Source organism: Capra hircus, chromosome 9 (assembly GCF_001704415.2).
Source record: "Capra hircus breed San Clemente chromosome 9, ASM170441v1, whole genome shotgun sequence".
Lineage (NCBI taxonomy): Eukaryota > Metazoa > Chordata > Mammalia > Artiodactyla > Bovidae > Capra > Capra hircus.
Genome location: NC_030816.1, coordinates 76,422,027 through 76,435,622, shown reverse-complemented (window position 1 = coordinate 76,435,622; position 13,596 = coordinate 76,422,027). Strand labels below are relative to the sequence as shown.

The window sequence follows — 13,596 nt, the reverse complement described above, 5'->3', positions numbered from 1 at the left end:
CTTTTAGAAAACAGGAATCATGATTCCCCAAAAATAATCTTGGCATTCTTTTAACTTCACAGTTCTTTATAATCAAGCTTCTAAGACTCAAATATGATGCCATTCCATACTATAACAACTATAATATATATGTGTGTGTTTGTGTGTGTGTGTGTTCAATATATTTTCTTGATTTTTTTTCACTTAACTGGAGTGTATGTGTATGTATACATATATATGTATATGTGTGTGTTCATGTGTGTGTGTGTGTGTGTGTGTGTGTGTGTGTAAGTGCATGCTAAGTTGCTTTAGTCATGTCCAACTCTTTGCGACCCTATGGACTGTAGCCCGCTAGTCTCCCCTTATCTTTTAATCATTGATAAAAAAAATTGACTCCAGAATTGATCAAATATTTTAAATCATAAACCAACTGTAATTATGAATGAGGAACATTGCCACTGAGTCACTAAGATTTTTCAAATTTATAGAGAAAAATAGCAGCAGTATAATCATATTCATCAAGAAAGCAATCATTCAGTAACCGATTCTAGTTCCTTGCCTGTCTGGGCAGTCTCAAATCTGCTCTATCACTGTGATAGGATGAAACCCCAGTTCTCAACTGCCTGTCATTTTCACCAAGGACTGGTCCCTAAAGTTGACCATTTTTTAATTTAAAGTTTCTTTTCCAGTCCATATCCATTGATTGGCAGTTGTGTTCTCATATATATTAACCGTGAACAGTTCCGATGCATGTTATCTTACAAAAATCATCCTTGGTTGCCAAGTCTGCCTCAAGCTCCCTGAGATATTTTTAAAAAAGATTAAAAAACCCAACCAAATTCAGCTGGATTCATTTTTACCTTGTAGTAGCAATTAACCAGGCTTTTTTTTTTTTTTTAGGCCTGTTATAGTAAATGTAAAGTTTGGTTTTTGTTCTTGTGGGGTTTAAAATCTAAGAGTCATAGATGGGGAGCTACACAAAGCTATACAAGTATTCAAATACTATGTGAAATAACTAAGAGTTATTCTGCTGTCTGAATATGGATCTATATATAACTATTAGATTATATCCCAGGGGGGGAAAAATTCTTATCTAAAAGACTTTGCCTTAGTAAAATTCTAGTAAAAAGCCACAATAAACTGTGCAGTAGCTTTCAGATTATCCTGGTGTGAACCAGTGCTAGTGGAAATATTCTTGTACTGCATCTTATTACCCACAGCTTCATAAAGGTTAAACCTTCTATAATCGGCTTCCACTACAAAGAAGATTATGTAAGATCTTTTATGATGCTATTTTAGACTCAAGACTTTATGACAAAGGTTAGCCATATAGTTAAGCTTATAATGCTATTTATATAACTAGCTATTCATATAAGCTGTATAAATATAGCATTATATATATGCTATTTATATATATAAATGCTATTTATACAACTAGCTAGATGTAATGATTGATTTTATTATTTATCTTTGTAGTTAATTTTCTTAAGAGAAAAATAAATTACAAAAGTGAAATTTTGAGGGCGATTTTTGCCTGTTCAATTGCGCAAACATTGGGGACAGCTCTAGGGGTGCTGGGGTCCCCATCTGTTATGCCCACCTTCACCTCAGTAAGAAAATATATTCTGTGACTTCCAGTAATTGCAAAAGCTGAACTTCCCCTACTATTTCCTTTTCTAGGGAAATAATTTGAAGTTTTATAAAATAGATGGTTGGATTTACTCGGATGACGGCTCTTAAAATGACTCTCAGAAGGAAAGCCATCTCAGAGGCGGGAGTTTGGTAGCATGTAAACAGTGTGATGAGCCAAAGGAAGCAAAAGTTTGGGATTTCGATGAGTGCAGTTCAATTAGTCACAGAATTTTCTGTCCAATGCCAGAATAAAAGTCGGTCATAAATCACACACCTAAGTTTGAAATGTAAAAGCTTCATTTTATTTTGGCCAAATGACTCTTATTGCTAGGGCTAGGCTATATTGCAGAGAGAAAGAAGTATTTTACCTGCAGAAACTGTAAGGGGTGCATAGGGTAACCTCCAAAGTAGATAGACACTACTCTGTAATACTCTGTAAGGTGTGGCATCAGCTTTAAAATGTTTCATGCAAACCAAATCATTCGTGGGCACAGCAAAAATACAATAGAGCATGTTCGAAACTTTTTTCTTTGTAAGGTTACTTCTGTTTCACTAAGCTGTTGTTCTTAAAAATCAGTAATAGCTTGCATTTAGAAGACATTCTGCAAGAAGTAGTTTTATTTTTTTTTTAAGAGGACACCAGAATTGAGGCAATTTCTGGATTTCTTAGGAAATAACATATTTTATAAATAAAAGAAGCAGTTTTACGACAGATATTTTTTCCTCAGTATTGACGTCAGAAACTTGGAACATTTTAAACTGACGTTTCAGCATACATCCATATTTTTGTGGGCTTCCCTGGTGGCTCAGTAGTAAAGGACTCACTTGCTAATGCAGGAACACAGGTTTAATCCGTGAGTTGGGAGGATCCGTGGGAGAAGGAAATGGCAACCCACTCCTATATTCGTGCCTGAGAAATCCCATGGACAGAGGCGCCTGGCAGACTATAGTCCATGAGGTCGCAGAAGTAGGACATGACTTAGTGACTAAGCAACAACATATTTTTGTAATAAATTTGCTTTATGGGAAAGTTCTTTTTAGGCTATTATTTTAAAATATTACATATGTATATCGTGTGTGTTATACATGTGAGTGAGTGTGTGATAGTTGCTCAGTCGTGTCCAACTCTCTGTGACCCCATGGACTGAAGCTCACCAGGCTCCTCTGTCCATGGAATTCTCCAGGCAAGAATACTGGAGTGGGCTGCCATTTGTATACGTGTATATAGGTATGTGTATACATTTTCTATGCATGTATCATGTGAATATGTATATGTTCTACATGTATATGTACAGATTCTATATGTGTATCATATATGGATTTGTATATATACAAATATTTATTCCTGTCTGCCATTTTCTTTTGTATTTTTGTTTGATCAACTCCCTTTCTTAAGTCACAGGGGTAACATGAGTTTTCTTTAACAAGGGAAAGCTTACGCTGGTTACAAAGTGTCTTTTCCTGTTTGAGGGGAATGAAAGGTTGTTGCAGAATTACCCAAAGACCCCTGGATTCTTGGCCTCTGGAGAATTCAATCCCGGGCCAGAGACCAGGCTTGATCACTCAGAGCTTTTGTGTAATAAAGTTTTATTGAATTATAAAGGAGATAGAGAAAGCTTCTGACGTAGACATCAGAAAGGGGTAGAAAGAGTACCCCTTTGCTTGTGTTAGCAATGGAGTTATATACTCTCCAGTGAATCCAAAGAATGTTTGGAGGTTGTAAAGACCTCACCAGACCTACTCCCACAATTTACATTTTAAGATAACAGGATTAGCCAGAAGGTTTGGTCCAGAGACTGTCCTCAGGCAGGATACATTATTGTTATATAATCCTAAGGAATGTAGAGAAGGAAAAAAGTTTGTCCTTGCTTCCTCCTTGAGAATTCCAGACCCCTCTCTCCTTGGGGACCCCTAGACGTCTTGTCAACCTGCCTAGGAAATGACTCTCTCAGGAAGAGTCGACCTCCTGTTCTGTCTGACTTCACGACAGGACGCCCTTCACCCTTGCTGAGAGAACTCCTCAGACCTCCCCGGCTGATGTGCTTCTTTGTGGTCACAGGCTTTCCAGCGACAGGTCCATGAGAGCCTGACCCAGCTGGAGCTGATCAACAAGCAGTACCGCCGCCTGGCCAGAGAGAACCGCACAGACGCGGCCGGCAGCCTCAAACAGATGGTTCACAAAGGCAACCAGAGATGGGACAACCTGCAGAAGCGCGTGACCTCCATCCTACGCAGACTCAAGGTCCATGCTGCGCCTCTTCTGTAGCTTAGAGGCCAGGAGGACAGAGTGGGGCCATTTGAGTGCAGTGTTAGGACATAATCTCAATGACTTTGTAAGGCTGGGATGACAAGATGGATATCTAGCATATGATTCATTTGGTAAAACATTGTGGTGTTCTCATTGCTCACTGAGGAAATGACTTCCCAGGAGGAGGCTGGAATTGGCGGTTCCGTCTCAGCATGTGTCTGTGGCTTTTTCACTTCTGTTCTTTTCTCTCCAGCATTTCATTGGCCAGCGGGAGGAGTTTGAGACGGCACGGGACAGCATTCTGGTGTGGCTGACGGAGATGGATCTGCAGCTCACCAACATTGAGCACTTCTCTGAGTGTGATGTTCAAGCTAAAATAAAGCAGCTCAAGGTAATAGAATAATAGTGATTTTTTTTTTCAAATTGGTATGCAAAGAGTCTGAAGAGGAAATGTTTTATAGATACTTTCGTGAAGAGCATACTAAAGAACTGTTCTTTTTTAAAATTTTTATTTATTTTTTAATTGAAAGATAATTGCTTTACAGAATTTTGTTGTTTTATGCTAAATATCAGCATGAATCAGCCATAGATATACATATGTCCCCTCCCTCTTGAACCTTCCTTCCAGCTCCCTTCCCACCCCACCCCTCTAGGTTGCTACAGAGCCCCGTTTCAGTTCCCTGAGTCATACGGCAAATTCCCATTGGCTATGTATTTTACATATGAGAATCTTTGCTTTTTAAAAATGTAGATCTTCTTGACTGAGAAGAAATTCAGAAAAAAGAAAAATATTAAAAATGAAATAAAGAGCATTATCAGGAGATACAACTCCCCTTAACACATGCACTTTTAAGTATGAACTTGATTTGCAAGGTTGTTGTTTTTGTTTTTGATGGTGGTTTGTTTGATTGGTTTCAAGCACTTTCAGATAGTTTGACTCCTATGATCCAGACCAGTTCAACTGTCTTATATTGGAACTTCATTCAACACAGACTGCTTTCGTAGGTGCCAAATTAATGTTTAAGTATATTTGGTATGTTTCATATATATTTCAAAGCCAGTGGTTAAACATTTTACTTCAGTTCAGTTCAGTCTGTCAGTCATGCTCAAAATTCTCCAAGCCAGGCTTCAGCAATACGTGAACCGTGAACTTCCAGATGTTCAAGCTGGTTTTAGAAAAAGCAGAGGAACCAGAGATCAAATTGCCAACATCTTCTGGATCTTGGAAAAAGCAAGAGAGTTCCAGAAAAACATTTATTTCTGTTTTATTGACTATGCCAAAGCCTTTGACTGTGTGGATCACAATCAACTGTGGAAAATTCTGAAAGAGATGGGAATACCAGACACCTGACCTGCCTCTTCAGATCTGTATGCAGATCAGGAAGCAACAGTTAGAACTGGACATGGAACAACAGACTGGTTCCAAATAGGAAAAGGAATGTGTCAAGGCTGTATATTGTCACCCTGCTTATTTAACTTCTATGCAGAGTATATCATGAGAAACGCTGGGCTGGAAGAAGCACAAGCTGGAATCAAGATTGCCAGGAGAAATATCAGTCACCTCAGATATGCAGATGATACCACCCTTATGGCAGAAAGTGAAGAGGAACTAAAAAGCCTCTTGATGAAAGTGAAAGAGGAGAGTGAGAAAGTTGGCTTAAAGCTCAACATTCAGAAAACAAAGATCATGGCATCCGGTCCCATCACTTCATGGGAAATAGATGGGGAAACAGCGGAAACAGTGTCAGACTTTATTTTGGGGGGTTCCAAGTTCACTTTCATGCATTGGAGAAGGAAATGGCAACCTACTCCAGTGTTCTTGCCTGGAGAATCCCAGGGACAGGGGAGCCTGGTGGGCTGTCGTCTGTGGGGTTGCACAGAGTCGGACACGACTGAAGCGACTTAGCAGCAGCAGCAGCAAAATCACTGCAGATGGTGACTGCAGCCATGAAATTAAAAGACGCTCACTCCTTGGAAGGAAAGTTATGACCAACCTAGATAACATATTCAAAAGCAGAGACATTACTTTGACAACAAAGGTCCGTCTAGTCAAGGCTATGGTTTTTCCAGTGGTCATGTATGGATGTGAGACTTGGACTGAGAAGAAAGCTGAGCACCGAAGAAATGATGCTTTTGAACTGTGGTGCTGGAGAGGACTCTTGAGAGTCCCTTGGACTGCAAGGGGATCTAACCAGTCCATCCTAAAGGAGATCAGTCCTGGGTGTTCATTGGAAGGACTGATGCTGAGGGTGAAACTCCAATACGTTGGCCACCTCATGCAAAGAGTTGACTTATTGGAAAAGACCCTGATGCTGGGAGGGATTGGGGGCAGGAGGAGAAGGGACGACAGAGGATGAGATGGCTGGATGGCATCACCGACTCAATGGACATGAGTTTGGGTAAATTTTGGGAGTTGGTGGTGGACAGGGAGGCCTGGCGTGCTGTGATTCATGGAGTCTCAAAGAGGCGGACATGACTGAGCTACTGAATTGAACTGATTGATAGGACCAGATGCCGTGATCTTAGTTTTTTGAATGTTGAATTTTAAGCCAGCTTTTTCACTCTCCTCTTTCACTTTCACTAACCTGAAATATCAGTAACACCTCAGATACACTGATGATACCACCCTTATGGCAGAAAGTGAATAGGAACTAAAGAGCCACTTGATGAAAGTGAAAAAAGAGAGTGAAGCGTTTTACCTGGTGAGGGATATATATTAGATATGAGGATTCCCTAAAAGGAAGATTGTTTAACATCTTGAATAATATGCAATGAAGCTTATGAAATTTTCAACCCAAGATAAGATAGGATACATAGACTTTTTTTGTAAGAATTGTCATGTTGCCTCGGAGAAGAAAATGGCAACCCACTCCAGTATTCTTGCCTGGAAAATCCCATGGACAGACAGGCCTGGTGGGCTCCAGTGCAGGAGGTCACAAGAGTCGGACAGGACTTAGCAACTAAACCACCACTCATGGTGCCTGTGACTTTAAAGTTGTCATAATAAAACAAGGAAGTTACCTCTAATCCTGCTACTGCTAAGTCACTTCAGTCGTGTCCAACTCTGTGTGACCCCACAGACGGCAGCCCACCAGGCTCCCCCGTCCCTGGGATTCTCCAGGCAAGAACACTGGAGTGGGTTGCCATTTCCTTCTCCAGTGCATGAAAGTGAAAAGTGAAAGTGAAGCCGCTCAGTCGTGTCTGACCCTCAGCACTAGATTCTTCGCCAGATTCTCAGAATAAAAAAGTCATAAAATAGTCCCGGTACTCTGACCAGCCTCTCCATCCTTCCCCGTCACCTCAACTCTCCCAAGTTGTTTCACAGATAAATACCTATTGAAAAGCTTCAGCAGGAAATTTCTACGAAGTGGTAGTTGAATCTTTTCTTTCTGGATTCTGGCAGGGTCATAGCATTTATAACTGCCCTCTTTCTCCCTTGGCAGTCTTTTTATTATTGGGCAATTTCAACTCTTCCAGAGTTTATTCTTGTGTTGAATTAAAATTTATCCCTTGAAACATGTTCCCTGAGGTTTAACTGTTTTGAATCATATGAAATAAGTCTATGGAATCCAGAATTACCTGTTTTTTTTTTCAAATAATTACACTTTTTCCTTCTTCTGTCCTGAAATAGTCAAATCCTCTGAGAAGAATTTGTGATAATTGTGATTTGGATGGTTTTTCTTACTCATGTTTGAAATTTTAGAAAACCTAAAATTTAAATATTGAGTAGAGTTGTTTAAAATGCTAAATTAATTTCGGTGGCTCTCTATTGCTTGCCATTACTTTTCATCAGGGACAACCAGTGCTCTCAACTTTATGATGGGTTTGAATGTTTTTTCCTATGATTCTCTTACCCACACTGTCCATGGTGGTAAATTTTATTAGGCAAAGGCGCCTCTCTGGTCATGGAATTCTAATAATTCCATTTCTGCTTCCTGTTCTTATTTCAAAATTTTATATCTTTCTTTAGAAAGTAATAGCCTCTTGGCTTGTCTTTGTCTATGGTAAACTTAATATCCCCTACATGGTTTTTCTTAATATGTATCTTAGAGTTACCTCATGTTTGTGTAATGAAAAATTAACATGAGCGGTGTGCTCCCTAGGCCTTCCAGCAGGAAATCTCGTTGAACCACAATAAGATTGAGCAGATAATCGCCCAAGGAGAACAGCTGATAGAAAAGAGTGAGCCCTTAGATGCGGCCGTCATTGAGGAAGAGCTGGACGAGCTCCGACGTTACTGTCAGGAGGTCTTCGGGCGCGTGGACAGATACCATAAGAAACTGATGCGCCTGCCCGTACGTGACAGTTTTTTCATGGTCATGAAATCTAAAGAGAATTAATAATGTGAGATCAAGTAGCGTTGTTTAGTGGGTACTGGGCTCTAGAGCCAGAGTGCTTGGCTTCCTATGACTTGCCTTCGTTTCCTTAATGTAAACCTGGCTTAGTAACTGTACCTACCTCATAGAAAAGATTGCTTTGGGCATGGAATGAGTTTATATGTATATACATATAAACTGAACTGACATATATATATATACATATACATATACATATATATATACATATATGTGTGTGTGTATATATATATATATATATATATATATATATACTCACATACACATACATGCATTTAAAGAGCTTAGAAGAGTACTTGGCACATATCTTCCGTGGAAGATCAAGAAGCTTCTAGAGGAAACAAGGGGGTAAAGGTGAGCAGTGTTAAACAGTGGCTCAATGGATGTCATTATTTAGCTGAATTTATTTTTCTTTTCCTTTTCCCTAATCGCTACCACAATCATAGCTCATTGTCAAGATGTTATTATTAGATTATTTGTCATCTTCTGTGATAAAGTGTATTTTCTATCTGGAATATAAGGTGTAAAAGGACCAGGGTTTTATGTAAAAGACTAGGGTTTTATCCGTGATTCCCTTTGGCTCCTGACCTGTGCCATTCAGTACTTACTGTGTTGCACGTTAGGCACTAAGTTATCTTTATTTACAGTCTATCCTGTTTAATCTTCTGTCAAGTTTTTGATGTAGGTCTTAATATTATCTCCATTTTACCAGCGATAAAACTGAGAATTTACTAGATTCACATATAAGGCATTTTGAAAAGTGCTCAGAAGATACTTATTTATTATTCGATGATAGGAAGTTTAAAATTAACCCTACCAAGACAGGGATGTGGTCCAGCCTGACTTGGGTGCTGAGCATTGATGAGAGGCAGAGCAGAGAGTGGGGAGGGGACCCGTTGACCGCTGCAGTAACAGGGCTGTCTTTGCCGCGTTTCTAGCTCCCAGATGATGAACACGACCTCTCTGACCGGGAGCTGGAACTGGATGAGGCTGGAGCTCTGTCAGACCTCCACTGGCGGGACACCACGGACGGCGTGCTCTCCCCGCAGCCTTCCTCCAACCCCTCCCTCTCACTCGCCCAGCCCCTCCGGAGCGAGAGGTCTGGACGAGACACCCCCGCCAGTGTGGACTCGATCCCCCTGGAATGGGACCATGACTATGACCTCAGCCGTGACCTGGAGTCCGCCGTGTCCCGAACTCTGCCATCTGAGGACGAAGAGGGCCCAGAAGATAAAGATTTCTACCTCAGGGGAGCTGTTGGCTTATCAGGTAGGAAAGAGCTCCTCCTATGTGTATGCTAGCTTGAAAGAAAATACGAAAGAATGGATACTGTCCTGAAAACCCATAGGCTAAGCAGAATCATCCTCCTTCTCCCATCAGGGGAACTTGTACTCAATGGCATAATTGGATATTAACATGATTCACAAATGCAAAATTGATATGACCACTGATTTATCCCACATATGCTTATATTCTTACTATATGGCTGGCACTTTATAAGTACTGGAAATACACAGTTCCTTTTCTTTTCGAAGAGCTTACATTCTAGGGTGGTAGTGTGGTGGTGTGGAGATGGTTTATTCGCCAAGTCATGTCCAACTCTTTTTAATCCCATGGACTGGAGCCCACCAGACTCCTGTGTCCGTGGAATTCTCCAGGCAAGAATACTGGAGTGGGTTGCCATTTCCTACTCCAGGGGATCTTCCCAATCCAGGGGTCAAATCTATTTGCATCGCCTATTGCAGGCAAATTCTTTACTTCTGAGCTAGCAAGGAAGCCCTAACACTCTAGGGTGGCGCACAGACAAATAAGAAACACTTGTGTGAAACATTTAGTGCTGGAGTAGCAGGGTACAGACGGTGATGTGAAAACAGAGCCCAGGGGTGGCTGAGCCGGAGCTTTGGGGAAAGGCTTTAGAGGAGAGACCTGTGCTGAGACCTGCAGGGTGAGTAGAAGTCGGTCAGGAGGATGTGACGGTGTCCAGAGGAGAGGACAGCCATCAGCCTCAGCACCTCCGGTCACCTGGAGTTTGTCTAGAATGACAGGGCTGCAGCTTGAGAGGTGGAGAGTGAGCAAAGAGCAGATGGAAAGGCGAAGGGCCTGGTCATACAGCAACCTGTTTACCATGAAAAGCAGTTTTACCGTGAAGACCCTGGACAGTCACAGCAGGGCTCTAAGGAGGGAGGCAATGGGATCTGATGTCTGTTTTCAAAGAACCTGTCTCAACAACATCTAGAGAAGGGCACATTTGAAAAAAGGCCAGATGGACTCACTTTACAGTCCAGGACGCAGACGTGGTGATGGCCTGAACTAAGGAAGCAGCGCTGGGAAGAGATGAAAGAGCTGTGAGAAATCATGAGACGGCTCCTGCATGACTGATGGCTGACTGGATTGCAGTTGAAGTGATTTTTTTCTGGTGTGAGCATCTTGGTAAAAGACGTAGGTGGTCCTAGGCTCTGAGGACCATGAGTAGGAGAGAATGTTCTGGGTGGCTGTGGAGCCACGGGGTCAGGGCAGTGAGAGGTGGGAGGCAGTGAGTTCCTCTGTGCATGTCCTGAACTTGAGATGCTGAGGCCTATCCCACAGGAAAAAGCCAGCAGTGGATGGCTGCATGGGTCAGGAAACAGAAATGTAGATTAGATAGTTATCCACATGTCAGTGATCTGCAAGGAAAGGAAGGAGACCACACAGGAAGTGTACAAAGGGAAACAAGACATATGAAACCTCAGGAAGCACGTACAGTGAAGGGGTGGACAGAGAAAGAGGAGCATTTTAAGAAAGGTGAGTCTAAATAGAATAAATAACCAGAGGCCAATTTGTAGCCCTTATAAACGCACCTCACACATTTCCTAAAAGACAGTTTCTGCTTTTTCTTTGTGTGATGGTTCACATTTGGATTCCCAAGGGGCTGACACTGTACAGAAAGAAAATGATTTCTCTCATTTCTATTTTGTTTTTACAGTGCAGCCTAATAGCTAAGCATTTTGCATCTAAAGCAGAAATACTCAATATGCAGTCCCTCAGCCACACGTGACAGCTGAGCACTGAAATGCGACTGTGCAGATGGGTACTTGCTGCGTCCAGTGCACTTACACAAACACACAGAATTCAAAGGCTTAGCACAGAGCAAGTGTGTCAAATATTGATAATAGTACTTATGTTGATTACATGTTATACTTTAGACTCATTGATTTAGTAAAATTAAGTATTGAATTTATTTTCATCCCTTGACTTGTCACTGTGGCCCTTAGACTCTTTAAAACAATGTATGCCATTTCTGTTGGACAGCACCGCTCTAGAACCTGTATGGATTGCAATTCCAGATATGCCACTACTAGCTGTTGAAACTTGAATGAGTAACAATTCCCCTGGGCCTCAGTTTTTTTCATCAATAAAATGAGAATAACACTTCCACACACCCTGTAGGGTTTCTGTGAGGATAAACGAGTGCCCAGAACATCGCCTGGCTCATAAAACACTCTCCATCAATGAGAGCCTTTATTATGATTTATTTCAGGAACCCTTTGGTGGTCGGACTCAGACTTCTCTGTATGTTCAAGAATTATCGGCCCAGAATGATTAATTTCCTTTTTTCCCCTCTAGGAAAGTTATTTTCTTGCCATCAGGGGATCCAGGTTTCCAGACCTTAGCTGTCAACTTAGACTGTGCTCTTTTTGCAGATGTAGTGATCCCTGAAAGTCCCGAGGCCTATGTTAAACTCACAGAAAGTGCAATCAGAAATTCCTCTGGTAGGCACCAAAGCCAAAGCAGACCTCCCCTGCTCACCTGTAACCAGCCTTCTCCTCTCTGAGCACCTTTACCCGCCCTCTCACAGCTCTGTGCCACAAGCATGTTAAGGCAGAACCTTCTTCTCTGACTGCCGTCTCAGAAACAGAAACCCAAACCACTTGGTTGATCCACACCAAGAGTAAAACTTCAGTGAAAGTGAAAATGTTGGTCGCTCAGTCATGTCCCACTCTTTGTGACCCCGTGACCTAGAGCCTGCCAGGCTCCTCTGTCCATGGAATTCTCCAGGCAAGAATACAGGAGTGGGTAGCCATTCCCTCCTCCAGGGGATCTTCCCTGGGTCTTCCCAGGGATCAAACCTGGGTCTCCCACATTGCAGGCACATTCTTTACTGCCTGAGCCACCAGGGAAGCCCATAGCTTCAGTAAGCAAGTGCAATAAAACAACCATTCAACTTGCGAAATGGTAGTCACTCTCAGTAAGTATGAACTATGATGCCCATTAATGGCAGAAAATAGGAGATGGAAACACTAGTCTTAGTATTGGTGCTGTAGCTCGCTGCTTGGTTGTAACACCTCTGACTTTATGACTTCAAGGAGGAATTGCAGACCCACCACTGGCTGCGGAGTCACGGCTCAGGGTTTCTGTCCCCAGTTCCCTAGCTTACAGGTGGGACTCCAGGCCCATTGTATCTTCCTGATCTCTGAGGGCCCATAAAAGACAAAGGGTGAATCAGGTATTCAGCTCCAAACAATTAGGCTCTCACTGTAGACAGACTGTAGTTCAGAGTCTGTACTCTGGAGGACAATGGAGAGAACAGGGCTGGACCCTGGTGACAGGATGTTGACTTGTGAGATTATTAGTTTACACTTACATTTCTGCAGAAAAGCAAAAGGATGGGAAATAAAGTCTCATTACTAAACTGGTGACTACCCGAGTGGTTCCCAGTGAGACACTTCTTCCAGGTGCATTTAGGCCTTCTTTCCAGAAGAGAATTAATAAAGCTTACTAACATTTACTCTGCTTTCACCCTGTGCTAGCTTCACTCTGACGATCATATTCTTGTTGAGTTCAAAGACTGTACCGCACACGCACACACAAATTTCCAAAACAACATCACGGCTCTCAAAGGAGGTAAGCCAGGAGTTCTAAGCTCTGAGTGAGAGTGCACCTGGATGGAAATGCTACAGTTTTCGTTTTCTCCTGATTTTGTGTCAAGTTTCAGACAAAAGGAAGTCATTCCTAGCGTGGCTCCTCCACACATACCTTTCCTCGGTTCACGTGAAGTCTTGCCTTAGGTGGAGGATGCAGCCACCTGGGACTTCAGGGGCACCATCTTCTACTGAGATGCAGAAAGGAAAATAAGATGGTGTGACTTTCTGTTTGATAAGTGACTGCAGAGAGAGCCTGAGACGTAACTGACTCCCAGTTATTGGGCAGCAGAAGGGACCACCTGCAGTTTTGAGAATGGCCCTCCCTAACTCACAGCATGCAGATTTAAGAGGAAGCAGACCCACAGGCTGTGAGAACCTACTGTGTGGCCCCTGGGGCAGCACCCAGTCAGCTCGGACTCCTGGTCAAGCACATTCATCAGTCTAGTCATTTGAACTCCTAACCCACCAGCATGTCAGTACT

General features: G+C 42.2%; 1 protein-coding gene across 13 annotated transcripts in view; it reads left to right on the top strand.

Moving 5' to 3' along the window:
- SYNE1 (spectrin repeat containing nuclear envelope protein 1) overlaps positions 1-13,596 on the top strand; it is a 492,337-nt gene that overhangs the window by 454,616 nt on the left and 24,125 nt on the right. For 9 of the 13 annotated variants that reach the window (XM_018053370.1, XM_018053374.1, XM_018053375.1 and 6 more), the window contains 5 exons: positions 3,671-3,853; positions 4,113-4,250; positions 7,963-8,154; positions 9,153-9,483; positions 11,895-11,963. In XM_018053370.1, coding sequence (XP_017908859.1) covers positions 3,671-3,853; positions 4,113-4,250; positions 7,963-8,154; positions 9,153-9,483; positions 11,895-11,963 — 913 coding nt within the window. The remainder of the gene's footprint in view (positions 1-3,670; positions 3,854-4,112; positions 4,251-7,962; positions 8,155-9,152; positions 9,484-11,894; positions 11,964-13,596) is intronic. The other 4 variants (XM_018053378.1, XM_018053377.1, XM_018053381.1 and 1 more) reach the window with 1 other exon arrangement.